This window comes from Etheostoma spectabile, chromosome 6, assembly GCF_008692095.1.
Source record: "Etheostoma spectabile isolate EspeVRDwgs_2016 chromosome 6, UIUC_Espe_1.0, whole genome shotgun sequence".
NCBI classification, from domain to species: domain Eukaryota; kingdom Metazoa; phylum Chordata; class Actinopteri; order Perciformes; family Percidae; genus Etheostoma; species Etheostoma spectabile.
In genome coordinates this window covers 25,605,235-25,628,933 of record NC_045738.1, presented here as the reverse complement: position 1 = coordinate 25,628,933, position 23,699 = coordinate 25,605,235, and the positions used below count along the sequence as shown (strand labels likewise).

The window sequence follows — 23,699 nt, the reverse complement described above, 5'->3', positions numbered from 1 at the left end:
AGTCCAAGTTAAGACCGAGTACAAATGATAGACGGTCAAGAAAGAGACAGAAAAAAAAAAAGAATCCTCTTCAAAACCACTTACCTACCTGTTCATAATTTATGTGACGTGGTAGGCAGTATATCTTCTATTTTAAGATGATCTTTTTGCTTTATTATTCTTTGTGATAAAAAAGGCCAGTTCAACACTATGGGATCAAATTAGGCCATATTATTTACTTTAAGTATCACAATTTCACTTTAAGCTGAGGTGCAACTTCACATTTTAACTGTTGTTGTTTTATTCTGGGGTAACAAGAACATTCTAGACTGCCGATGGAAAATGTAACCTGTAACAAGCAACACACGTGTCAAAAAATATGGACATATTCCCGTTCTTAAACTTTTCACTTGTCTTGAACAACCCATGGTATCCATGAAAAGTATTGATGTCTGATGATTGATGCAGCCAGGCATATACCAGGTGACCAATGTCAATTCCTGTTGTAGATGGATTATGAATTAAACCAATATCTGTTTTCTGTCCAAGTGCACTTAATCAATGGTTTTGTTATTTTAGAGGAAAGCATATAGTGCTGGACTCGGTTGAGACCAACTAGACTATTTGGCGAGTCCAATGGCCGAGTCCGAGACAAGTCAGTCCAAGACAACAGAAAAATGTATTTTCTCGAATATGAGTTCAGACTCAAGAACTACAGCCCTGCTTCGAACCATTTCAATTATTTTCTTCTACTAACACATCCACGCACACGTTGAGTACATAACAGTTCCTTTGCAGAAATACAACTATATGTTAGAATGTAAGACTTTGACATTGCTACCATTACATTTGTCATGCCTTATTTCGATTCGTTCACAACTGACCAATCACAATTGTCTTGGGCAGCGCTAAGCTGCGGACGCAGCAACGGTGGCTCTGCAGGATAGTCTTGGGAAGGAATTTTGTGACAAAAGAATTTTTGTCACATTTCTGCAACGTGAGCTATTCAAATCTGCTGATACATGGTTACACCTCATTATCTCCTACCAGTGTATCTCAGTGGGTACCTTGTCTACAGCAATGGCCTGCCAATCAATCCCAAAACGTCTCAGTTGGAGAGGAAATGCCCTAAACATATTCTTTCCCGATCCACATTTTCAGAGTCTGGATGGCTAGCTCAAATTCTTTTCTTTTTGTTTCCAGAAACCTACATTTATTAAGGAATGGCGATTACAAGTTAAATTAATTGTCATCGTTCTAGGCTAGTGCCTTCTTGACTTCCGTCATTTGGTTATTTTCCTCACTGTTTTCTTCTCGTGCACTTCACTTAAGGTGAACAGCCAATCAGAGTGATCCCTCTCACCGACATGGCCAACGCCCATTCTGAAAAAAGGCTAACGGGGGTCGATGGGTCGCAACAGAGCTTAGTGTGTCAACACCTTACTACCTGATAGATGCTAACTCAACCAACCCTAGATTGAAATCTACTGAAATATTATTATATCTATTTTTCAAAAGATTATCCACTTAAGGTTGGGTGTTAATGTGCTAAGTCTCTTGGCAGATCTTTTTACAGTCATTGATTTAAAGGCTTAAAGAGAAGTATATTTTGTGGCATGGTGGCTTGTTTTTGACCAAATTAAAGATGTGGTGGCTTCTAGAAACTCAAGCTCACCCAGATTTCAGCGTTAGAATATGGGTGATGTTAAAGATTTTACATACATACTGTATATTATGGTAAGAAGCGGACCAGCCCTCTTCTAGTAATGTTACCTGTACAGGGATTATGTCTACAACAGCATTGTACAAATCACCCTTAATTTCTTCTTTTACTGTCAGTGTAGTGAGAGCATTCATTTTAAGATGTAGCAAAGTAGAAGTAAATAGTTTTGTTGATTGGATTCTTGTTATTGTTTCTTCCCCAGGCGCCTGCAGCTGACACACCCCCAACCATCAGGCAGAATGTCGTATGGGTCTATTGACGGAGACTCCTTTGGCAGTCGCAACCCATTTGGAGGTCCCACGAGGCAGGGCTACCAGCCAGTAGGTAAGGACAAATATGGATTCCTTCATGACTTCATGAAAATGTCATTTTATGATGCCTTCAAAACGGTCCTATATGCAGTATTTTACAACAAAGGTTATCACTTTAAATTGAAGACATTGGCCTAATTACCATAAAAGAATAAGACAATTGCCAAGATGATATTTTTGTTACTACCCTCTGCAGTGCATTCAGTTCTGGTGTAAGGCAGCAGTTGTCAACTTTTCTATCTTTTCTATCTTCTATCTTTCTATCTTTAACTATCCTGTCAATGATTGTTTTCCAACAATGGTAACTTCTCAGTGCGTAATCTTTTGGTACGATGTACTGGGAACGGTGCTTTCTTCCAAGGTTTGGAATAAAACCCAAAATGTCAAAGTCTGCTGAGAATCTATTGGTCATGACAGTCAGATGTAATCCAAAAATCACCAGAAACAGCCACGATTTAGAATCACTGTCTTCAGTTAAGTTCTACATCGCTATGGGACGAAGTGTAGCCTCCCTTTCAAGAAAGTGTACAGAAATGGTATCGACACATTCTCACTCCCATGGCGTCAAGAAGTGACCCCTGGTCAGGTGCCTTTGGCGTTTCGTTATTGACGCAAAAAGTCTCCTTTAGCGTCAGATTGAGACAAGAAAGTCCTGTGTTGTTTGACCCATCCACACCCCCAACCGAGCACCTCACATGGATTAGGCTTTCATATTACACACAACCGTTGTTGCTCTTTATACTACATCATCTTACAGCCTAGTGTGTTCCATACAGACGCTAAAGGTGAATGTTTGTGTCTATATCCTAACTGACCAAAGACTTGGCAGGACATCTGAATAAAAATGCATCCTGTAACTTCCACCACACTGAAGACAAGGACAGTTTTCCCAGCTGTAATTTTAAAGTAAAGACTTTTGGGGACTTTCTTAGAACAGTACAATTCAAAAAGGGTGATGACTGCACTCGTATCTTGTTCTTGTAATCTTGTGTTATGTTAACAGTAGTACAATCTGAGGCAATCTAACCATATTTTACTAATATGTAAATGTGTATAACATGCATTTGCCTGACATGCTCTGCATTTAAAAATACAGGGTCTGGGTAGGATTAAAGGGTCCAGTTTGAAAAATGTGAAAATATCCCTCCATGCTAGAGAAATTGTAAATCATGATTGAGGTAGAGTGCAGATAAGACATATTAGAAATTCATTAGTTGAAGAATAAAAAGAAAATGTTAGAGCAAAGAAGCCTTTTGTATTGAACGTCATATCATCACTGGGAATAACAGAAGCACTCAAGTGTTTTAAATATCAGCTGCATGTCAACACTGAAGTTCTATGAAAGCATGCATGAATTTGAGTCCCACACACCTACTCATCAGCAGTTCATCAGAGTCAAGTGTGCCAGTGATCACAACACATTTACCATTCATAAATACTTATTCATGCAATCAACCCTATATGTAAATGAGTAAAAAAAATACAACAATTACATGGAAAGAAAAGCACAAATAAGTGCTCTACAAACGTGAAAATATGTGGCTTATCTCTATGTTTATGAACCCACCCTTTCCTACCAATTAAATAAAAATTCCCATTGTGTGTGTGTGTGTGTGTGTGTGTGTGCTCTTGAGCAGAGGTCAAATGTTTTCATAAGGGTTAAGCAGTGTAAAAAGCCGTTTTATTGAATTTGATCCTGTCCTTGCTTTATTAGCCTAGTAATGGGATAGGAGCAAGACAGCCCCTGAGGCAAAACTTGTTCCCAGCCAAACTGGAGGTGTGTGTGTGTGTGTGTGTGTGTGTGTGTGTGTGTGTGTGTGTGAGAGAGTGAGAGAACATTGATTGATTGACATATATGTTTAGATAAATAGATTACAAGGACAATTCTCACATCACCAGACCTTCCTCCACTGCACTGCAGAGGAAGGTCTGGCTAGTCTACACAGCATTCTGGGATAGGAGAAAAACATGCTCTGGTTTATCGGCATTTCTTTAAACCAATCACAATCATCTTGGGTGGTGCTAAGCACCGGACGGAGCAACGGGAGGAACTTGTTTTGGTGGAACAGGTGTACGTTCAGACGTAGTTTTGGTCGTCAACAGAAAATTGGACAGATAGTCTAGCTAGCTGTCTGGATTTACCCTGCAGAGATTTGAGGACCAGGTAACCATAGTCCTCAGATTGGACAGATCTGACTGACTTCTTAACTTTTCATTCAACACCTTCATTAGAAGTTTTCAGTTTGGCCAATACCTTTTTGTGTATGACTCAATAACGGCAAAACTGACATGCCATCAGCCTCAGCTAAGCAAATGTTAGTATGCTAACACATTACAAACATTATACCTGCTTAAGATCATAATGTTAGCATTGCCGTTGTGAGCCTGTTAGCATGCTAGCGTGGCTTAAAATGCAGGGTGTATTTCTTTTAATGTTTAGGATTTGAATATTTCCAAATGGATTGACTGCTAGAATTCTCCTGGATTGTTTACATTTTTCTGAATTTAAAAAAAATAAATGTCATCAGTAACAATGCAAAATGAAACAAGGCTAAAATCCACACATGCATGCTTCAGTGCAGGTTTGATGAAAGGATTCCCATTGTTATTGTAACATAAGGTGTATTGTTGTTCCAGCAAGAATGAAGTTTCAATGTTAGGATGAAAGCAAAATTGCCCTCCCTCGCCCTTACTGTAGCTACTAATGCGGAATCATTGTTAACTATGTAAAACTTGATCAACATGTCAATGTGTATTCTTTGTTCATATGCTGAGTGTGAATGCAGCAGTGTGTTTCAGGCAACCACAATCTTAGTCAATTTGTGAAAAAGCTCAAATTACCGAACATACAATTTAGTGCAATCCACTGCTGTTAGTGTTAAGCTTCATTTAATAAAGACTCAGGTCTTTTCTGTATTGTAGTCATTGTTTTCAAAAAAATAGTTCATAAACCTTCTTTTGACTACTGAATCCAGCCATCACGCGCCACGCCGTCATATCCCCCGCCACCCACGACCACAAGTCATTTCTCAACCTGTGGGAAACACTGATGTGGCCAGTCGGCACCGAATGAACAGGCCCCTTATCAATCTGCTTTGTACTGTGCATTAATAGCAGTAAATACAGAATGTATGTTCATACCAATCCCACTGGACCGTTTTGGGAGTTGCTTGCACAAGCCATTATGCTGCATAGATACGCAGTGACGGAGGATGTGTCAGGGGGAAAAATAAACATCACATATGCTTTTTGTCTTTGGACTCCAACATTCTGTACTGATATGTGTGCCCTCCAATACTCCCTTTCACTCAGCCTGACAGCCAGCTTCTCTCTCCCAGTCTTCTCTATTGTGGGCCGACAGATGGGAGCCTCAGCCACCAGAAAGGGGGGTCTTTGATCACAGTGAAGCCTGGGTACATTATGAGGGATATGGGTGGTGGTGGTGGTGGTGGTGGGGGTAGAGCAGGAGCCTGTCAGATTTGCCGTCTGTTGCTCAGGCTGATCTGAAGGGGAGCTCAGGAAATGATCAAAGCCCAGGTTAAGTCTCTAACAGAGCTGTCTTTTAGGCTAATCTCTCTCCTCCCTCTCCCGGCAAAAAACTCCCAACCCTCCACTCTGAGAGGCGGCGTGTCACTTCCAGCACAGTGGAGTGTCTCATTCAGGATGACAGGACAACACAGCTTTAATATCAACACATATTGATATGCCATATGCTGTTTTTAATACACGCTGTATTGAACATGAAAGGGTGAAAAAGCTCACTATTTCATGCTTGACAGTTTACATTATCGCCCAGAGTTGTCACAGTATGATTGTAATACCATATGTGTATATAGTTTTGTAGGTATTTTAAAGTAATTGAGAGTCTTTGATACATGCATGAGATTCCCTGCCTTGCTTTTGACGCACCAATTATTCAAATTGTTGATATAGCCTAATATCGCAAATTACAAATATTTTCTTTAGGGTTTTTTGGAGCGTAAGTAAGTAAGTTGTGAGAATGAGTGGCATTTGTTTGGCAGTTGAGTTAAAAAAATCAACAATCTTCGCGCAGAGTCGCTTACTGCCACTTTAACCGTTGTGTTGTCTTACATCGCCATGGAGTTGTTGATTTTGTTGTTTTTTCCGAAAGTGTTTCCCCCTTTTTTTGATGCTTTTGACACTTTTTGTTTAAAGCGTTTAAGTTTAAAAAAAAAGCAGAAATTGTAAATATTTTTTACTTTTAGTTAAGATTTGAGGATGTTGAGTGGATCACAGACAGTCAAAGTTTACGGTTTGGAAACCAATCCAACTCAAAAACTTTTTGTAAATGCTATAAAATTGAATCAAACACCCACATTTTTATGGAAATAATCAGAATTTCTTTTTCTTTTAAATTTTGTATGGGTTCCATAGAACCTACTTCCGTGTTATTTTTTTTGGGCCATTTGGTTGAAAGAAACCCATATTTCTTACATTCAAAACTTTAAAAAAAGGTCTAAATGAACGTTACCTTGAGTCCCATTCTCTGAGCAGACGGCAGAGTGCACGGTGTTGGACCTGACCCATGATGTGTCCATATTAGTTCCCTGTGAGGAGCTCCGTTAAAACATAGCTGTGCTTATTAATCTCCACTGACAGTGGACTGGGTGTGACAGGGCTGTGATGAGTGCTTGCTAATCATCAGTAATGTGGATGTAATGACTGAGTGGGTAAAGGCAAATAATAGCACAGCTAAAATCATCTAATAAGTTCAAAAAATTAAATCACTTTACTGCAATGCAGCCTTTAAAACCAGGAAAAGACAACACTTCATATCACGATAGTACGACTTTCAAAATTTAAGATGACATCTAGCCAGAGATGGGAAGTAACGGAGTACAAATACTTCGTTACTGTACTCAAGTAGATTTTTCTGATATTTTTACTTTACTTTACTACTTATTTTTGTGGCGACTTTTTACTTCTACTCCTTACATTTTAACACAAATATCGGTACTTTCTACTCCTTACATTTTACAAAATTGGCTCGTTACTTTAGTTTTGTACAAGTGGTCGTCTTATCGGAGAATAGCGCGGACACGCGCCACACACCGCGAGCGGGTGCGCGCGCCACACGGAGAAAAAAGTGAGAGAAAAGAAAAAGAGGCAAGCTGTCCGGAGGATAACCAGCTGAGATTGTGTGTGTGAGTCTTTGAGAACTGTAAGTTGTATAACTCATGTTGTCAGTTCACTTAAGCCTGTTACTGGACTATAGTTCTTCACATTTAAAGTAAGTTAGCTAGTGGGTTTGGTGTGTTCTTCACCTGTTAGCTCGTGGTTTTGGTGTGGTCTTCACATGTTAGCTGGGTTACACGTTGGTCTTCATGAAGCATCAACACTTTCACCAGCTCTATTCGCATGAGTTTTTTTTTTTTTTTTTTACCAAACTTCAGATTCTGTAATTCAATTGACAAGTGGATGGAACCTTAGCTAGAGAGAAGTTGTCTCCGTCTGTTTTAACAGATACACCTGGGGCCAAGTTGGACACCAGAATCAGCTTTCCAGTCCTAATCTAGTCCTCAACTTTCACATCATTTTACTGGAGTTTTTGTTATTATTGTTTATGTCATCAATACCATATTCAATCTAATGGATGGGAATATATCTACGGTACGTTGCATTTGACCGCACCTAAGATAACTCAACAGATTCAGCATTCATTCACAGTAAATCATTGAGGCTTGATGGCGCTAACGTTAGCACATGGTGTATGGATGCGCTAACGTTAGCACATAGTAGTATGGGATGGCGCTAACGTTAGCACTAGTAGTATGGATGGCGCTAACGTTAGCACAGTAGTATGGATCAACATGATTGAATGAAGAAAAAAGGGCAACAGCAGCAATACATTCCCATCATCCTCGACCTTATCTGAAAGAGATGTAAACAGTAGGCATCAAGAAAGACTCCTGGCCAATGTGCTGGGGAACTTCCTCATTCGTTCAGTTGTTTATTCATATTTAATCCTTTATTTTCTTTCCAGAAGCCTATTTGAGCACACGCACATACAGTAGATTCATTTACATTAGGGGGAAGATTAAAAATAGAAACTGAATCTGTGAATTCTTACAGATACAACTGAATTCATATCTTGCTAATGAGTCAGAATCTTTTTAACCAGGAGTCCCAGTGTCTGTCTAATAATAATCATATGTTATGTTTTAGGCCTATGGCAGACATCCATTTAAAGTTAGCCATTGCCAATATAACGTACCCTCCATGTCCACTGAAGTTCCTCAGCGTCTCTCTAGTACATTTGTGTGCTCCAGGTAGCTTTGCAAAAAATATTGTGTCATTCTAAGGCTACTTTACTTTTATACTTAATTAAATTTCCAAGCCTGTACTTTGTTACTTTTACTTGAGTAAAGAAGTTTAATCAGTACTTTGACTTTAACAGAGTATTTTTTAAACACAAGTATCTGTACTTCTACTTAAGTACGGAAAGTGAGTACTTTTCCCATCTCTGCATCTAGCATCGTATGTCAATATTAACACAGTGTTTACTTTAGGATTTTTTTTTTAGCAGTGGGGACAGGGTGGTCAACAACATCCTGGAGCTGTTCACTTAAAGGTGAAATCTGTGAGGTCCGTGCGTGCGTGCGTGCGTGCGTGTGTGCGTGTGTGTGCGTGTGTGTGCGTGTGTGTGTGTGTGTGTTTTGATGTGAATGTGAAGATGAACTGCTACCTCCTCTGTCAGCTCTAGCCACTGGAAAGAAATAGTTGAGGAAATAGATGTCTGACGTCATGTTGCCTGAGCTCATCAATATTCATGAGTTGGGTAAAGGGTGCTAATAGCCAGGCTCTCATTGGCTAGCTGTTAGCCAATCAGAGTCAAGCAGCTTAGCTGGTTGAATATTACTGAGAACTGGCCCAAATGGAGCTGAGTCTTCCTGCAGGCTTTCTTTACCCTAATAGAATGACTTGAAATACGTCATACGTCAAGTTATGAAATACATGTGGCAGGGCGGTTTTGACAATAAACTCCAACTCAACAGTACGTGGACTTAAACTGGACGGGCCCAATAACCTCGGAATAGTTCTACTTGTTAAATTGCAATGTGAGCGGCGGCCTACGGGAGGTGCATAATGTTGGCAGGATCATTTAAAAGGCAACCGTAACTACATTGTGTGTGTCTGCTCTATTTCTGATACCGTGGCGGCAGAAGTGTTGCCATGGAGGGCCGCCACTACAAAATCAAAATAGTGGAAACACTCCAATATATTATCAATATATTGCCCAGCCCTAGTTTCAGCCCTACTTGACAACAGCATCCCACCCCCCCCACACACCTTCACAGTTCAAGGAGTCCCACCTGGTTCATGGTGTAGGACCTGACCCATGTTGTGGTCACATTAGTTCCGTGTGAGGAGCTCCATTAAGACATAGCCCTGCTTATTAAGCTTGAATGAAGTAAGATGGTGGACTGGGTGTGACAGGGCTGTGATGATGGCTTGCTTCTGCTGCTCCATGCACTGCTGATGGGCAGTAAGCAGCCAAAGTGGGACATGTGTGAGACAGCCACGCACGGATTAACCGACTGGACAACACCATTGATCTCAAGTCCAGCCTTAAATGAGCACATTTATCGACTTTGGCTTCAGCGTGCCCTCTGCTCCTTCTCTCTGAATGCTCTGGAAACTACTAATACCACTAGGCGGCAGGACACGGCATGCTCTGTAAATCTGATCTTTGTTGAAATTTGATTGTAGAATTGTAAAAAAAAAAAAGATTCTGGTAGTGGAAATCTACCCTTCTGTTACTCACAGTAAACGCAGGTGAGTGTGGATTCCGGGAAATCTGAAATGAATGTTGGTATTCAACTTGAGAATACCTGTCGCTGGAAAACACCTGTTATCGATATTCTACAACATAGAGTCGTGACATTTTGTTGGATTAGAAGACAACAAAAGCACACAGCTTTTCTATGCAGGTCGTTTCTTGAATTTCTATATGCAAAGGTAATGACATATTCATGGCAGTACAGTGGGATGTTTGATTAAGTGTTACAAAAAATCTATTTAGCTTGTTTTTTTATCATGAATTCACTTCATGGTGCATATAATAAGAAACAAAAAATAGCACTTTAAAGTGCAAAGTTTTAAAGAATGCAGCTGTGCATATCATGGTCTTGTGCATCCATACTTGCATTAGGGAATTCAGTCAGATTTAGAGATTCTGCTGAAAAACACTAGGAAATGAATTGCAGGATAAAGGTTATTTTCTTTTGCATGCGGTCTGTATTTGATGGTTACGTTTGATGAAAGGTTTTGTGAACATAACATTTTTTACAGTATGACTGCTCAATGAATTGGAACTTTACAAAAGACCAAATGAAATGAAAGAAAAGAGATGATATACAGTACGTGCACCGTAGCCCAAGTCTCTGGAGTGTACAGTCAGATGCCTATTGTCAGTGTCTAAGTTAAGCGCTAGAAGGTCTTAATTCAGTATGTGCATATGATATCACATCATAATGGAAACTCCATATTGTTCAGCATGTGTGTCACATTGAGGAATTTACATATCTAGTTTTTAGAAGGACAGTAAAAAGGTAATTTTCAAAGCTGCTCACTATTTGAATTCACACATTAAAACATGGAATCTGAATAACTAATGAGAACCAGACCAGGTTCAATGTTCCGCATAGATACCGCATATGGATTTATTTAGCCAATAGTTAACCAATCAAACTACCTACAGGATGTCCTGTCAAACTGGGGTTGGACCACACTAACAAAAACACATTATGCAGTGGTGGAAGTAACTAAGTATTTCCTCAAGCAATGTACTCAAGTACACATTTAAGGGACTTGTATTCACTTTCTACTTCCACTCAGCTACATTTTAGAGAGAAATTTTGTACTTTTACTCCGCTACAGTCATCTGACAGCTTTAGTTACTTTCCACATTAATATTTCTGCACACTAAACACATAGTTTATAACATCTGATGTTTTATTATATAGTAACCTAGCAACAATATAACGGCCTCCAGGTCCAGCTGAGATGATGAGACCATTAAACACACAGCTGGTTGGATCCTTTACTCTTTCTACAATGGGAACATTTTTCTGCATTGATTACTTTTACTTTTAGTACATTTTGCCGATGCTCTCACTCAAGTAACATTATCAATGAAGGGCTTTTGCTTTGCGTATTGAGTATTTTTCCAGTATGGTATTTGTCATGGTTGTGATTTTCTGTCATAGTTTTTCCTGTTTTATTGTGTTAATTTAGTCCCAGTTTCCTGGTTGTTTACTGTCTCTTGTGTTCTCTGTTGCGTCTTACCCGGTTTTAATCCTTGCGTATGCTTTCATGCTTCAGTTTCCTGCTTTATTTTGTAGTTTCTTGTCTCCCATGTCATGTCTTGTTTTACTTCCTGCCTTGTGTTTTCCTGCCTTTGTGATTGGCTGATCACCCTGATGTGTTCCACCTGTTCCTGAGCCCTCGTGTCACCTGTCCCTTGTTCCTCCCTCGGTACCTGGTGTGTTTAGTCTCTGTGTTGTCTTTTTCTGTTGGCAGAACATTGTGTGTATATGTCTAGCCCTTTGTCCCGGTGTTACACTGTTTTTCTTTTGGATTCCTCACTATTTTTTAGAACTAATTTTGACTGCTTCCTTCAGGAATATGCACTTTAACTCACAGAGATTCTAAACTATTTGAGATAAACTCAGAGCATAGTGTTGCCCGAAAGTTATTTCTGATATATAATGCTATGCCACCCCCATGCTTATTCCTGTCCCTTCTAAAAATCTTATTGCCATCAATGGAAATCTCAGTGTCAGGAACAGCAGCATCCAGATGGGTCTCTGATACGGCCAAGACTTGAATGGTGTTTTCTGTTATCAGATAGTTAAGTTCATGTACCTTTTTCTGATGCTGCAGACATTCAAATGAACCATTACAAGACCTTTTGAAACAGGGCCTACTATCCATAAAAAATGTAGTTCAGATCAGTCTATATGAGCTCAAGTTAAGGAAACCAGAGAACTGGTCTCTCGCTCCAGCTCCTGGCTGTTGCTGCCTTTCTAGTCCTTGTGATTTTGGGCAGAGGGATGGACAATAAGCCTGTCATGTCGGATGTAGGCTATGTCACCTCGTTCTCTGGCAGCTTTCATGGCTGGAATGAGTTCCTTACACTTTTGCCTGACAGCTTAAATATAGTCCTCATTCACATAGATGTTGGTGCCTTTCAGATCCTTACTTCCCAAAAAAATGTAGAGTTAAAAGATAAAAAAGAAGATAGAGATAACAAAGATAAAGGGGCTGTTTCCAGAACAGCCATTTTATCTTTGTACCTGAGGAATTTGGTCATGATAGGTCTCTTTCCAGAATATCCGCATGGATTGCCAGTCCAATGTGCACGTTCAATCACCATCTGACTGCTGTCCAGGTGAAGTTTCTAATTGATCACACAACGGACTTTGTCCTCAGTCTCCTTCCAGCTTTCATTCTGGGCCCCAGGAATGCCATCCACAACAAGGTTATTCCTTTTTGTTTGACCCTGCAAGTAGTCCTCTTTCACTTCGCTGCCAATTTCGCCGGCACTGTTTTGGTTTCAGCACAAGCAATTGTTTTCTCCGACTCTATTTTCTCATTTTAGATCATCAATGTCCTTCTGGAAGGATTGCAGGCTGCTTCTCAGCTCCTGTGTCTCCCTGGTCAATTTGTCAACTCGAGTATTTGTGCACAAGAAATTCCACAACAGTCTTGAAGTTGTTTTCCTTCTGCTGCAGAAGTTGCATGAACAGAACCCTTCGTTGACACATTAGATCCTGTGAAAGCGACACCAACTCCTCTCCATTACTTTGGTTGCTGGTTTGGTTCTTCTTGTGTGGCTGGGTGTGCTGAGATTCTCTGCTAGGAAATCCTCAGGCTTCAGCAGACGAAGTACGCCGAGATAGTATCCACCAAAAACCTCAAAGTATGAAGATCAGCCACCTTTTTCCCTAGGTTTCTTATAAAATATAGTCTCAGAGTGGATATTTAAAAAATGAAAAATAGGTAAAAGGTAGTGATGCAGCTTGTAATAGCCAAGCCAGAACTCAAAGCAGTGGAACTCAAAGCAGGTATAAGATGAAGATTATACAAGTAATTGCACTCCAGCAAAATTTCAAGAATCAGGTTTAGACTAAATAAAAATGTCAGTGAAGATATCTATTTTTATCTGTATGCGGCCCATTAAATTCACTTCTCTTTCTGTTTATCAGTTTGAGTTAAAATTTTCATTAAGAATGACAAAAAACATTAAACTCAAAGTTTGTGTTCAACTAACTTTGATTTTAAGTTGGACTCACATAATTGCTGCATTTCTTTAAATGTTCAAGCTAGATCAAATTAATGACTTAATGATTGTTATCTTTGCAAAGCGTCCCTCACACCTTGCAATTGTCTCCCGCTGAGCAGAGGAGTGAGGCAAAATTACGAGGAAGCTTTTATCAAAGGAACAAAAATATTCACCCATGCGTTACTGTGTGTGTGTGTGTGTGGTGTGTGTGTGTGTGTGTGTGTGTGTGTGTGGAGGGTGGGGTGTATGCACCCCTCCTTCCAGTGATGTCAAGGTGAATCTTTTCTGTATTCCTATGGTTTCCTGTTGCTTAAAATAACCCTGCTTGTCCATAATGATGTTGCTGTACCAGTTTGTGTACTGCGGCATCACTGATGTATGAAATTAGAAACTTGATGTACATCTGAGTTTAAGCAAAATATATAGCTGCATTTAGAGCATGTCAACAGTGTGACAGCCTTCCTGAAGCTGTATTGGCAGTGGCGTTCAGTATTTTGGCAGCCGGGTGGGCCTCAGCTCGGACGCACCTGCAAAGAAATAGCAACGAGACCAACAATCAGTCCCCAAAATAACAGCTTGTTCTTTAGCCATTAGGGGAGCAAAGGAAGCAGGCGCTTAGAGGGCTAAGCCGATACTCACAGAATCTGGAGTTACTGTACTAACTTCCTTTCTACATCTTTAGAAATACTATTTAAGTAGATATACATTTTTATTTGCAACCTAAATGTTTGTACATTTCTTTCCTTTGTATTTTTGAATTGTTGTTCTTGTATTCTATCCTATTTAGTTTTTCTTGATAGTCTGTACGTGTGTCTGATATTTTGCTGCTGTAGCACTGACATTTCACAATTTAGGATCAATAAAGTATATCTAATCTAATTTGCTTGGGTCCTGAGTTCCAAAATCAATCTTTCTCCAGAATCGCAGACTCCACCACCATTTTCGGTTTTGGCCATGGTTTTCAAAACTGAGGTTGTCATGTCAGCGTTATGTCTTTGAAAAAGCAATGTTAACCAGAAAATAACTGAAAAGGTTCAAATACTTTTGATAAAATAGGTATATAATGTTGTCAATTTTCTCTGATCTGATACAATGGAGTTTACTTTAGAGACTGGGTATGTGTGTTGGTCAAATACTACTGAGAACAAAACCCGAACCTCGTCAGCTCCACCTGCTGAGCCGGCTGTTGGGATCAGGCCAGGCTCTCATTCCCCCAGTCAGCTGTTCATTGGCTAAATTGCAGATTTTTGGGAAGAGTAAAATCTGTCCCTCCTCACTGAATAGAGACAGCTGCTGACCTCAGGCAAAATGAGACAGGAGCTCTTGATTAAGTCCCTCTCTGATTTGAGAGTATAATTGAACATGTTGCAGATACCACATTTGTGCTATCGACAAGCTACTCCGTGAAGACATGATGGGAATTTATCCCTGGCGTGCTCAGGACTCACACTCATTACAGTTGGAGAAATAGGGGCACTTGGTATTGATTATTCATTGCTTAAAAATGAGAAAAAGCTAATCAACCACATTGCCAATGTGATCATCATCTAGCTTCAATCAGCTCACTGGAGTTTATCATTAGCAACTGGGAACATGCAAAGTGAGACCCTGCCTTAAAACTTTATATTCCCTTAGTCCCTTTCAGACACTAGTCTCATATTTTGACATATATGATACTGTAATGTACTGAAAATGTAATCCCTTAAAGGACATATCTCCATGATTCGGACTGACGAGGGGAAACTTAAAAGATTAAAAAAATTAAGTGAAATTGATCATTAATCAACTGCTTCGATACATCTTTACAAAATGATGGTTGTTATTTTGGTAACTCTTTATTTGAAGGGGTGTGCATAAAACTGGCATGACACTGTTTATGAACATGAATCACAGGAATCTGTATGATTGACATTGAGCAAAACAACATGACCTGTCAACATCTTTGTTATGACATGTCGACAATAAGCAAGACAACATAAAATGTCATTAATATGTCATGGCAGGCCTAATTATCAACCTTTAAGAAACCTTTGAGCTTTAGTTGTTAACACTACATTAGGCTGTCATACGTGATTGGTTTCTCCATTGGCTGTCATGAGACCTTCATGATTTTGTTATGGATATTTTTCCTTGACCTCAAGTAAAGTGACACAATTTGGAATTTCATTAAGATGTCATGAATTTTGATCACACTGTCAAATGCTTGTGTCATGAATAATTCACGTGACCTCGAGTGAAGGGGAATCATTTGAAATGTGTCATTGAGATGTCATAAAAGTTATTAGACCAGTTTGTCACTGTAAATACAGTACCCAGGTCACTTGGGAGTTTAAGTCCAGCCGAGGGCCCGGCTCGGACCAGTCACAGACTGATGGCAGCATTAATAAAGAGCTCGCGTATTTTACGAGATGGGAGTGAGAATGTGTTGCGCATCATGCCACACTGTAAATAATGGCTGTGAAATCTCCAGTTATTTCCTTTTTTTCAAAGTCACACTACTGTATATGGTTTTTACAGTAGAATGCTGTAAAATGTACATTACAAGCTTGTCGATATGACAAAATCACAGTAGTCTAAGCATTACTGTAAAAAAATCACAATATAGCCAGTATAGTACTGTAAATAGCCAAGTAAACTTCTGTATTTTGACTTTTTTATCATATGTTGTGTTTAATTGTTTTGTATTTTACAATGAATACATAAAATACTGTAAATGGAAGTACAGTACCTTTACTGTAAAAAGAATTCACAGGAACTTGTTGGCCAATTGTTGCCAGTAAATTACTGTAAATTTTACATTAAATCTTTTACAGTGTATGTCTACTGTCTACTGAGTACGGGCACAAAGAGCTCCTATTGACTCTCGGTCCTACCATTTTATCATATGATTTCTTACACCCTCCATAAGTATTTCCAAAAGGCCTCTGCATATCTCTGCGTGGATATAATATAGGACAAAATCTAAGTTATGTATCTGTACTGTATCAGACACATTGCTTAAACCACAGAGAGACTGCATTTATCCACGAGTAATTTTGTAAAGGCTGTGCATATCAGCAGAGCTTTGAAGTGGCCTGCGGATATGACCACGTTAACGTGTCGACACGTTAATGTGAGGGAGAAGTTTCAAGGGTTAAAAGCTGCTGAAACGAACCAAATCGTTTACCAAACACGGGTTAGGAAATAAGGTTACATATAAAGTCAGTAGATTCATGCAAATCAATGCATTTGGTTTTTCCTAATGTATTTGTCTTCAACTCTTTCATCAAACAAGCACAGCAGTTGACACGATACATATTTCACATTCTAACTTTTTTTCATGTTTTCCGACTGTATATTCTGTGAAGAAGGCAAGAGGGGTAGGAGTAGAAAGTATAAGTAGGAAGTATTGTGATTGTGCCATGATACAAGAAACAATATTGCGGTGTAAGTGACTTTAAAATTAAATTGAATGTGTAATTAGAGTAAAAAAGCAAGAGTTGGTAGCATAATATAAATTATATTAACCTGTGACCATAAATATTGAAAAGTAAGTACTTGTAATAAAATAATATAAATACCGATATTAAAGATAAGCAGAAAATGTGTGGTGTAGATGGGAGAAAAAAGGATGAGATGTGGCTGTGCCTATGCACCGTGGTAGTTTTACTTTGTAGGCTAAATTCAGGGCTTGGATGAAGCCAGTTGCTAACAACGTATTTAAAGGCTACGGTTTTTATGCAAGACATCAATTAAAATGGGGATGTTGGGTGTATGAGCGCTGGAGTCTCATGCAAAGAGTGAGAAACATCTAACTGCTGTGAACGGTCTCCAGCAAGCGACAGCCATCATTCAGTTCTGGCGAGTATCTGGCGGCGGCTCCAGTTCCGGCCCCAGCACTACCTCCACACTGCCTAGGCTAGACCTACACAGCACCTCCGCAACTCCTGTAACTCCACCTCGTTTGGGTAGGAGTGTTTGGTTGGATAGTCCGGGTGGTTTTGGCTGATGTGAAAGCTCATTTAAACTCTTACCCGGACCAAACAAATGAACTCTGGTCTAATAAAAAACCGGGGTCTCGGTTTGCTTCCAAATGCTCTAGAGTTTGGCTCACTTTAGGTGAGAACGCGATTGGACCAAAATATAGGAACTGAACCAAAAACCTACCCCAAGTGAAGGAGTTTAAGTACCTTGGGGTCTTGTTCGCGAGTGAGGGGATCATGGAGCGTGAAATTGGTGCGGAGAATCGGAGCAGGGGGGGTATTACATTCTGTTTATCGCACCGTTGTGACAAAAAGAGAGCTGAGCCAGAAAGCAAAGCTCTCGATCTCGGGCAATTTTCTCTCGTACCCTCACCTATGGCATGAAGGTGGGTCATGACCGAAGAACGAGATCCAGGGTACAAGCGGCCGAAATGGGTTTCCTCAGGAGGGTGGCTGGCCTCTCCTTAGAGATAGGTGAGAAGCTCAGTCATCCGAGAGGGGCTCGGAGTAGAGCCGTGCTCCTTTGCGTCGAAAGGAGCCAGTTGAGGTGGTTCTGGCATTGTAAGGATGCCTCTGGGCGCCTCCCTAGGGAGGTGTTCCAGGCACGTCCAGCTGGGAGGAGGCCTCGGGGAAGACCCAGGACTAGGTGGAGAGATTATATCTCACCCTGGCCTGGGAACGCCTCTGGATCCCCAGTCGGAGTGGTGTGTGGGCTCGGGAAAGGGAAGTTTGGGGTCCCCTACTGGAGTGCTGCCCCCGCGACCCGACAACGGATAAGCGGATGCAGATGGATGGATGGATGGACCACAAACCTAGCATTTACTAGCCTGCAGTTTCAACCATTGCTGAGTAGGAGTGTGGGATCCTAGCACTGAACATATATGCAAAAATATACTTTGGTCCTGTGATGTACCGGGCCACCTCCGCTGTACCACTGGATATCCATCCATCACACCATGACAGGTGGACAAAGTGTGTGTTAGAGACGTGCGTGTGCTGAGATAACATAAAAAATGCACTTAAGGTCTCCCAGTTGAAAAATTACCGATTTCCAAATGTATCACAATGTTGTAGCGCTGCTCGACTGACTGCATGCCATCATGTTATCACCTGGACGATTTGTCAGTGTAACTCGGTGAGTAGAGTTAATGACTTGTGATGTACATTGGTGATCTCACAGTTCTTCCTTCAGCCCGCGCCGTAAATATGTTTTATTATCCAGCTCTGCTTGGTCTCTGCCTTCACTGTCTCTCTTTGGATGCCAATATTTAATCCACCAAGTGGAACTTTTGAGCTTTTTCGACCTCTACATTCTATCTATACCCCTGTACTGTTGGCCACAACAGAAAAAAAAACCTGTGGTAATTGCAGTAATTTCCGGGTGCAGTTTTTTGACAAAAGGGTGGGCGAGATGGCTTGTGCGTGCAGCTTGTACAGGTTGTGATGTTGATTTCAGGCCGCTCAGTAATGGCTCCAGGCCATTAACACTTCCTGTCATTTTCAATGACATGTGCATTTGAAAAAGGAAAACGGCGCTGCCCACAGGACTTGTACAGGAGACTCGGCTCTCCGGCTGCCAGCCGGTGGCTTAGTGCCATGTCATTTTCCCCATAATCACAGCAGTTAAATTCAACATTAGAGGCTCCGGCTGCCTTTGATGTCCATTCAATTTCCACATGTATTCATTATAACAACAATGCAAAGTATTTCAATACAATTGTCCATTCAGGTCTTTCAAGTATTTACATTTATTTTATACAAGTCAGCTCAGTCTGATGTAAAGTCGGGCATATTGCATGAGCAGCACTAGTCACCATGACTGAGATGTCAAATAAAATGGTGCTACTCATGCCCAGGTTCTTCCTGCACAGAGCACAAAAAGGCAACAGTGTTGCTTAATTACATGCTGCCACTACCAAATCCTCACTTGCCAGAGTTTGCATGAATAGAAAACCATTGAGTTGAATTTTGCGAACAAAACATCAGCACACAGAATCCATTTCCCTACCAAATGGCTTCTTTTAGAATTATCATTTAAGTCCCCTGTCTTGTATATATAATGCATCCAGATGTGTGACCACTATATCAATGTACTTACTTTACACCTAGCCTGTTTGGTTTGGTTTCAATGAATCCTGGTGCGTGTGCTGGGTTAGTTTGGTTTGGTTGGGCTGGTTGAGCTGTCAATCACACCCTGGCGCAGACGGTCTGGGTTTAGTTTTACGCTGAAAGCAAAAAGACCAAACACAGGACTTTCTGATAGTAAATCTCTGATTTAGACTTAACGCAAAAGCTTAAGTACCGTTAAGACTGATAGGAATGGTATAGAAGAAAAATAGATATTTTTAATAATTCTGGCATATTTACATGGTATCTTTTATACAACAATGTTCATTAATATGCTTGGTCCCTATCAAATAAAAACTAAAATGGTATTGTTGTTGCAGGTATATGGTTAAAGACACAAAATTTGAAGTTGACGATGTTAAACAGAAAGTCAGGGAATCACCTTTGTTTGTACCAAACTCATAGCAATTCATCCAGTATTAGTTATTAATATATAATTATATTTCAGTCTGGACCAAAGTGTTGGACAAGCAAAACCCTTACACAGTGTACCATGAACATTTTGGCAAATGGCAATTACTTTACAAAAGAGTGCTACTTTAGCTATTGATAGCGAGCTGGGCCTTGATTTCTGATGTACTGAATACACTTTTTTTTTTTTTACTGGTGAAACAAACTTCAACATATCATTGAAAGTTTGAACGGCAAACTACTTCAATTTCACTTAGGAGAGACTTGTTTGTAGATATGCAAAGGTTTATTGTAATAATAATTTGTAAAAGGGGTAAGGAGGCCAAGACAATCCCCCCCAATGGAGTCCAGGCACTGGTGGAGGCGGTGAAGGAGCCCGAAGACCAGACCGAAGTAGTCAACAGAGCGTCTAGCAGGAGGAAGACCCAGGGTGCCTTTGGGGGACGGTGACTGGAGGTGGAAGGGGAGGAGGACCCAGGGTGCCTTTGGGTGACGGTGACTGGAGGTGAAGGGGAGGAGGACCCAGGGTGCCTTTGGGGGACGATGACTGGAGGTGGAAGGGGAGGAGGACCCAGGGTGCCTTTGGGTGACGGTGACTGGAGGTGGACCCAGGGGGGACCCAGGATGTCTTTAAGTGATAATGACTGGAGGTGGAAGGGGAGGAGGACCCGGGTGCCTTTGGGTGACGGTGACTGGAGGTGGACCCAGGGGGGACCCAGGATGTCTTTAAGTGATAATGACTGGAAGTGGAAGGGGAGGAGGACCCAGGGTGTCTTTGGGTGACGGTGACTGGAGGTGGAAGGGGAGGAGGACCCAGGGTGCCTTTGGGTGATGGTTACTGGAGGTGGACCCAGGGGGGACCCAGGATGTCTTTAAGTGATAATGACTGGAGGTGGAAGGGGAGGAGGACCCAGGGTGTCTTTGCGTGACAGTGACTGGAGGTGGACCCAGGGGGGACCCAGGATGTCTTTAAGTGATAATGACTGGAGGTGGAAGGGGAGGAGGACCCAGGGTGTCTACATTGGTGTATTGATACAGTATTGACACTGAACATGTTGCGATACTATGCTGTGTCAAATTTTCCCCCACCCATAATATATACTGTACATATATACACATATATGCATACATATACACACATACACATAAACATACATACACAAACACATCCACACACACATAGTATATACAAACAACAAATCCTTGTCAAAGAGTGTTTTTCCTCTTCTCCCAGGCTTTCTCAACATAACTGGCTAATGTATCCGTTTCACATGAGAACAGCCATCTCAATCTTTGACCATCATCCATATTTTACCAAATCAATATCTGCTTTTATCTTGCTAACAAAGAGTCACGCTGTACACAATAAAAAGGATAGGAGAAAACTAAACGGAACTCATTTTCTGTTTTCTATCATTCAAACAACACATGGGACAGATCCGTTTTTCCCCCTACCACTTTAACATACCGTCCTCTTTCAACAGTCAAAGGTAACACACCAGATCCCAACTGAGAACATAGAGATCTTTGCCTTTATATATACACAACATAATTCTCTGTGCCATATTCAGGTTTTATCATCATAAAAATACGCAATTTTGGCTTAGCCCATATCTTGTTGGCCCATTGGTCTTTGTCTTTAGAAAACATAGGTTCTTTAAACAAACCAATATTCATTTGATGAATTGCACGGCCCAAATTAATGCAGGCATAACATACGTTGGAACGATGTAAACCCACAGTTTCGATAAAAGAAAGTGCTGAGTTTCTCACAGTGCCGTTGCTGTGTGATCCGCTCTCAGTGTCATGCTCCACTGGGCTGAGAAGTGTTTGCTGATATCATGTTTTCTCTAAAGCCACGCAGGTCAGCCCCTCAGAACTGCAAGATGTGTTTCAGGAGACCTCCTCCAATATCTTCCAGATCAACGCCAACGGTAAAAAGATCACTCATCTCTAAAACTGTCTCTGTATGTGTATGTGTGTGCATGTGTGTGTGCTTGTGTGTGTGTGTGTATTTGTCCTTGTGCTCCAGGGACATATTGGCCTTGGTCTTCCTCTCTTCAAAGTCGTTCTAAGATTCAGATCTGGCTTTAGGGATGAGGGTAGGTGAGAGTTCAGGTAGATTAGGGTCTGGACTTTTCTATAAAATGATTAAAACTATGGTTCTGGGATGAGATTAAAAGTAGAGTTGTAACAATTCCATATTTTTCTGTACAAGTAATTGTCTCAAATAATTGCGATTGCCGATATAATTGGTCTCTTTCAGTCAAACTTTAATATAACTTTGTAGTTATTGCTTTTTCAAACAAATTAAAGTTTGTAAAGAATTCCAGGATAAATCTTTAGTTTATATATCACTGCATGTGACCCAGATAATGTAATAATACAAGTTCACATCCTGTAAAGTTAACCCCGCCATCATTTCTTTCTTCTTTTTCTTTTGTAATTTGTGTTGCTATGAACTTGTATCGGGTCAGGTGCCAACAACTAGCATTGCTTTAGCTCAACAGTCTGACCACGTACTTATAGAATTAAAAGTTGCCATATCTAAACAATGATGGTGATGATTATGTAATAAGACCTAATTAGAAGTAGTTATTTCTCTACATTTGGGTTGGATCTGGTTTAGGTTTTGGGTTGATGGTTCTGATCCAAATTAGTACAAGGGCTGGTGTTAAATTAGATCTGTGGTTCTACGTTTAAATCAGGATTATATAGATCTGGTGATGGAGTTCTAAACCACATCTCCATCTTTTGTGTGTGTGTGTGTGTGTGTGTGTGTGTGTGTGTGTGTGTGTGTGCGCGTGCGTGCGTGCGTGAGTGAGTCTCACAAACAATAAATGTTTATATTGTATTGTTCCTCCAGTTGTCACACTAGAGAAGAATCTTCAATCACTGGGAACATCTAGAGATACGGCAGAGCTACGACAGAGTCTGTGAGTGACACACACACACACACACACACACACACACACACACACACACACACACACACACACACACACACACACACACACACACACACACACACACACACGTATTCCTCTGCAAGAAGCAAGACTCTTGAAGTTTGTGAAATGAAATGGTCTTGTTAGTTGTCAGTGGTTAGAATGGTAAGCCGCCATCTTCCTGGCCGTCTCCTGGCAGAAAACCCTCAAATCTCACGGTTAATAGAATTCGACCCGCCCCTGTAATCGTGGAAATGCACACGGCAAAACGTCTAAGTAGATTAATGGCCGGCACCCCTTGAGTGTCATTGTCTTTGTTAGCGCATTAGGCATTCACTGGTGTGCAGAGGACACAGGGCGGTGTTTGGAGGACAGCGCCCCCGACTGACTCACCGCCTCTTTGCAGACACAGCATGCTTCAGCACATCATAATGCCAAACAGACTCGACAGCAGGAAGGAAAGTTCACCAAGAGCAAGTAAAACATAAATGCTGTGGCAAATACTTAAATTAATTATTATTTTTCACATGGTGGAAAGTAACAATGTACTGCACTCAAATACAGTTGTACTGTTCTCGCTGAGGTGTAACAACTCCAGCTAAACAGTGAGCTAAACTCTCTCTATTCATGAACACGAAGAAGCATTAATTCCTTATCAGCAGATTTATTTCCTTCATGTTGTGCTGAATCCATACACATGCGGTAGTGATGAGAGATGAGAGAGTAAAACTAGGGAATAAACAGCAAAATATTGTAATTAGCTAAGCAACCTAGTTTCCATTAACATTTCCTTTTACAACATTAAATGATTATGCTTAAAAGTTAACTCAGAACAAAGATCTATACATACAGGCGATGGCTGGCTGGATGCATTTCCCTGGCGCATTAATGATCTGCCTTTCTCACGCGTTTCTAACGTGGTGAATTCTA

The 23,699-nt window shown here is 40.7% G+C and overlaps 1 protein-coding gene and 2 long non-coding RNA genes across 3 annotated transcripts in view; 1 reads left to right on the top strand and 2 right to left on the bottom strand.

Annotated features, from left to right (window-relative positions):
* Positions 1-6,958, bottom strand: part of LOC116690623 (uncharacterized) — a 15,795-nt gene extending 8,837 nt beyond the window's left edge. Inside the window, exons 1-2 of the long non-coding RNA XR_004332311.1 lie at positions 6,921-6,958; positions 5,281-5,283 (exon numbers count right to left, since the gene is read on the bottom strand). This is a non-coding gene — a long non-coding RNA (uncharacterized LOC116690623). The remainder of the gene's footprint in view (positions 1-5,280; positions 5,284-6,920) is intronic.
* The window catches only part of tsnare1 (T-SNARE Domain Containing 1), a 188,897-nt gene that overhangs the window by 51,723 nt on the left and 113,475 nt on the right, over positions 1-23,699 (top strand). Inside the window, exons 2-4 of the mRNA XM_032517696.1 lie at positions 1,905-2,026; positions 21,678-21,755; positions 22,688-22,757. Of these exons, the coding sequence (XP_032373587.1) occupies positions 1,942-2,026; positions 21,678-21,755; positions 22,688-22,757 (233 nt within the window). The 5' untranslated portion in view covers positions 1,905-1,941. The remainder of the gene's footprint in view (positions 1-1,904; positions 2,027-21,677; positions 21,756-22,687; positions 22,758-23,699) is intronic.
* On the bottom strand, positions 11,607-21,491 carry LOC116690625 (uncharacterized). Its single transcript, XR_004332313.1, has 3 exons — positions 21,365-21,491; positions 18,594-18,600; positions 11,607-11,617 (listed from the first exon to the last, which is right to left on the bottom strand). It is a non-coding gene; the product is annotated as an uncharacterized LOC116690625 (long non-coding RNA).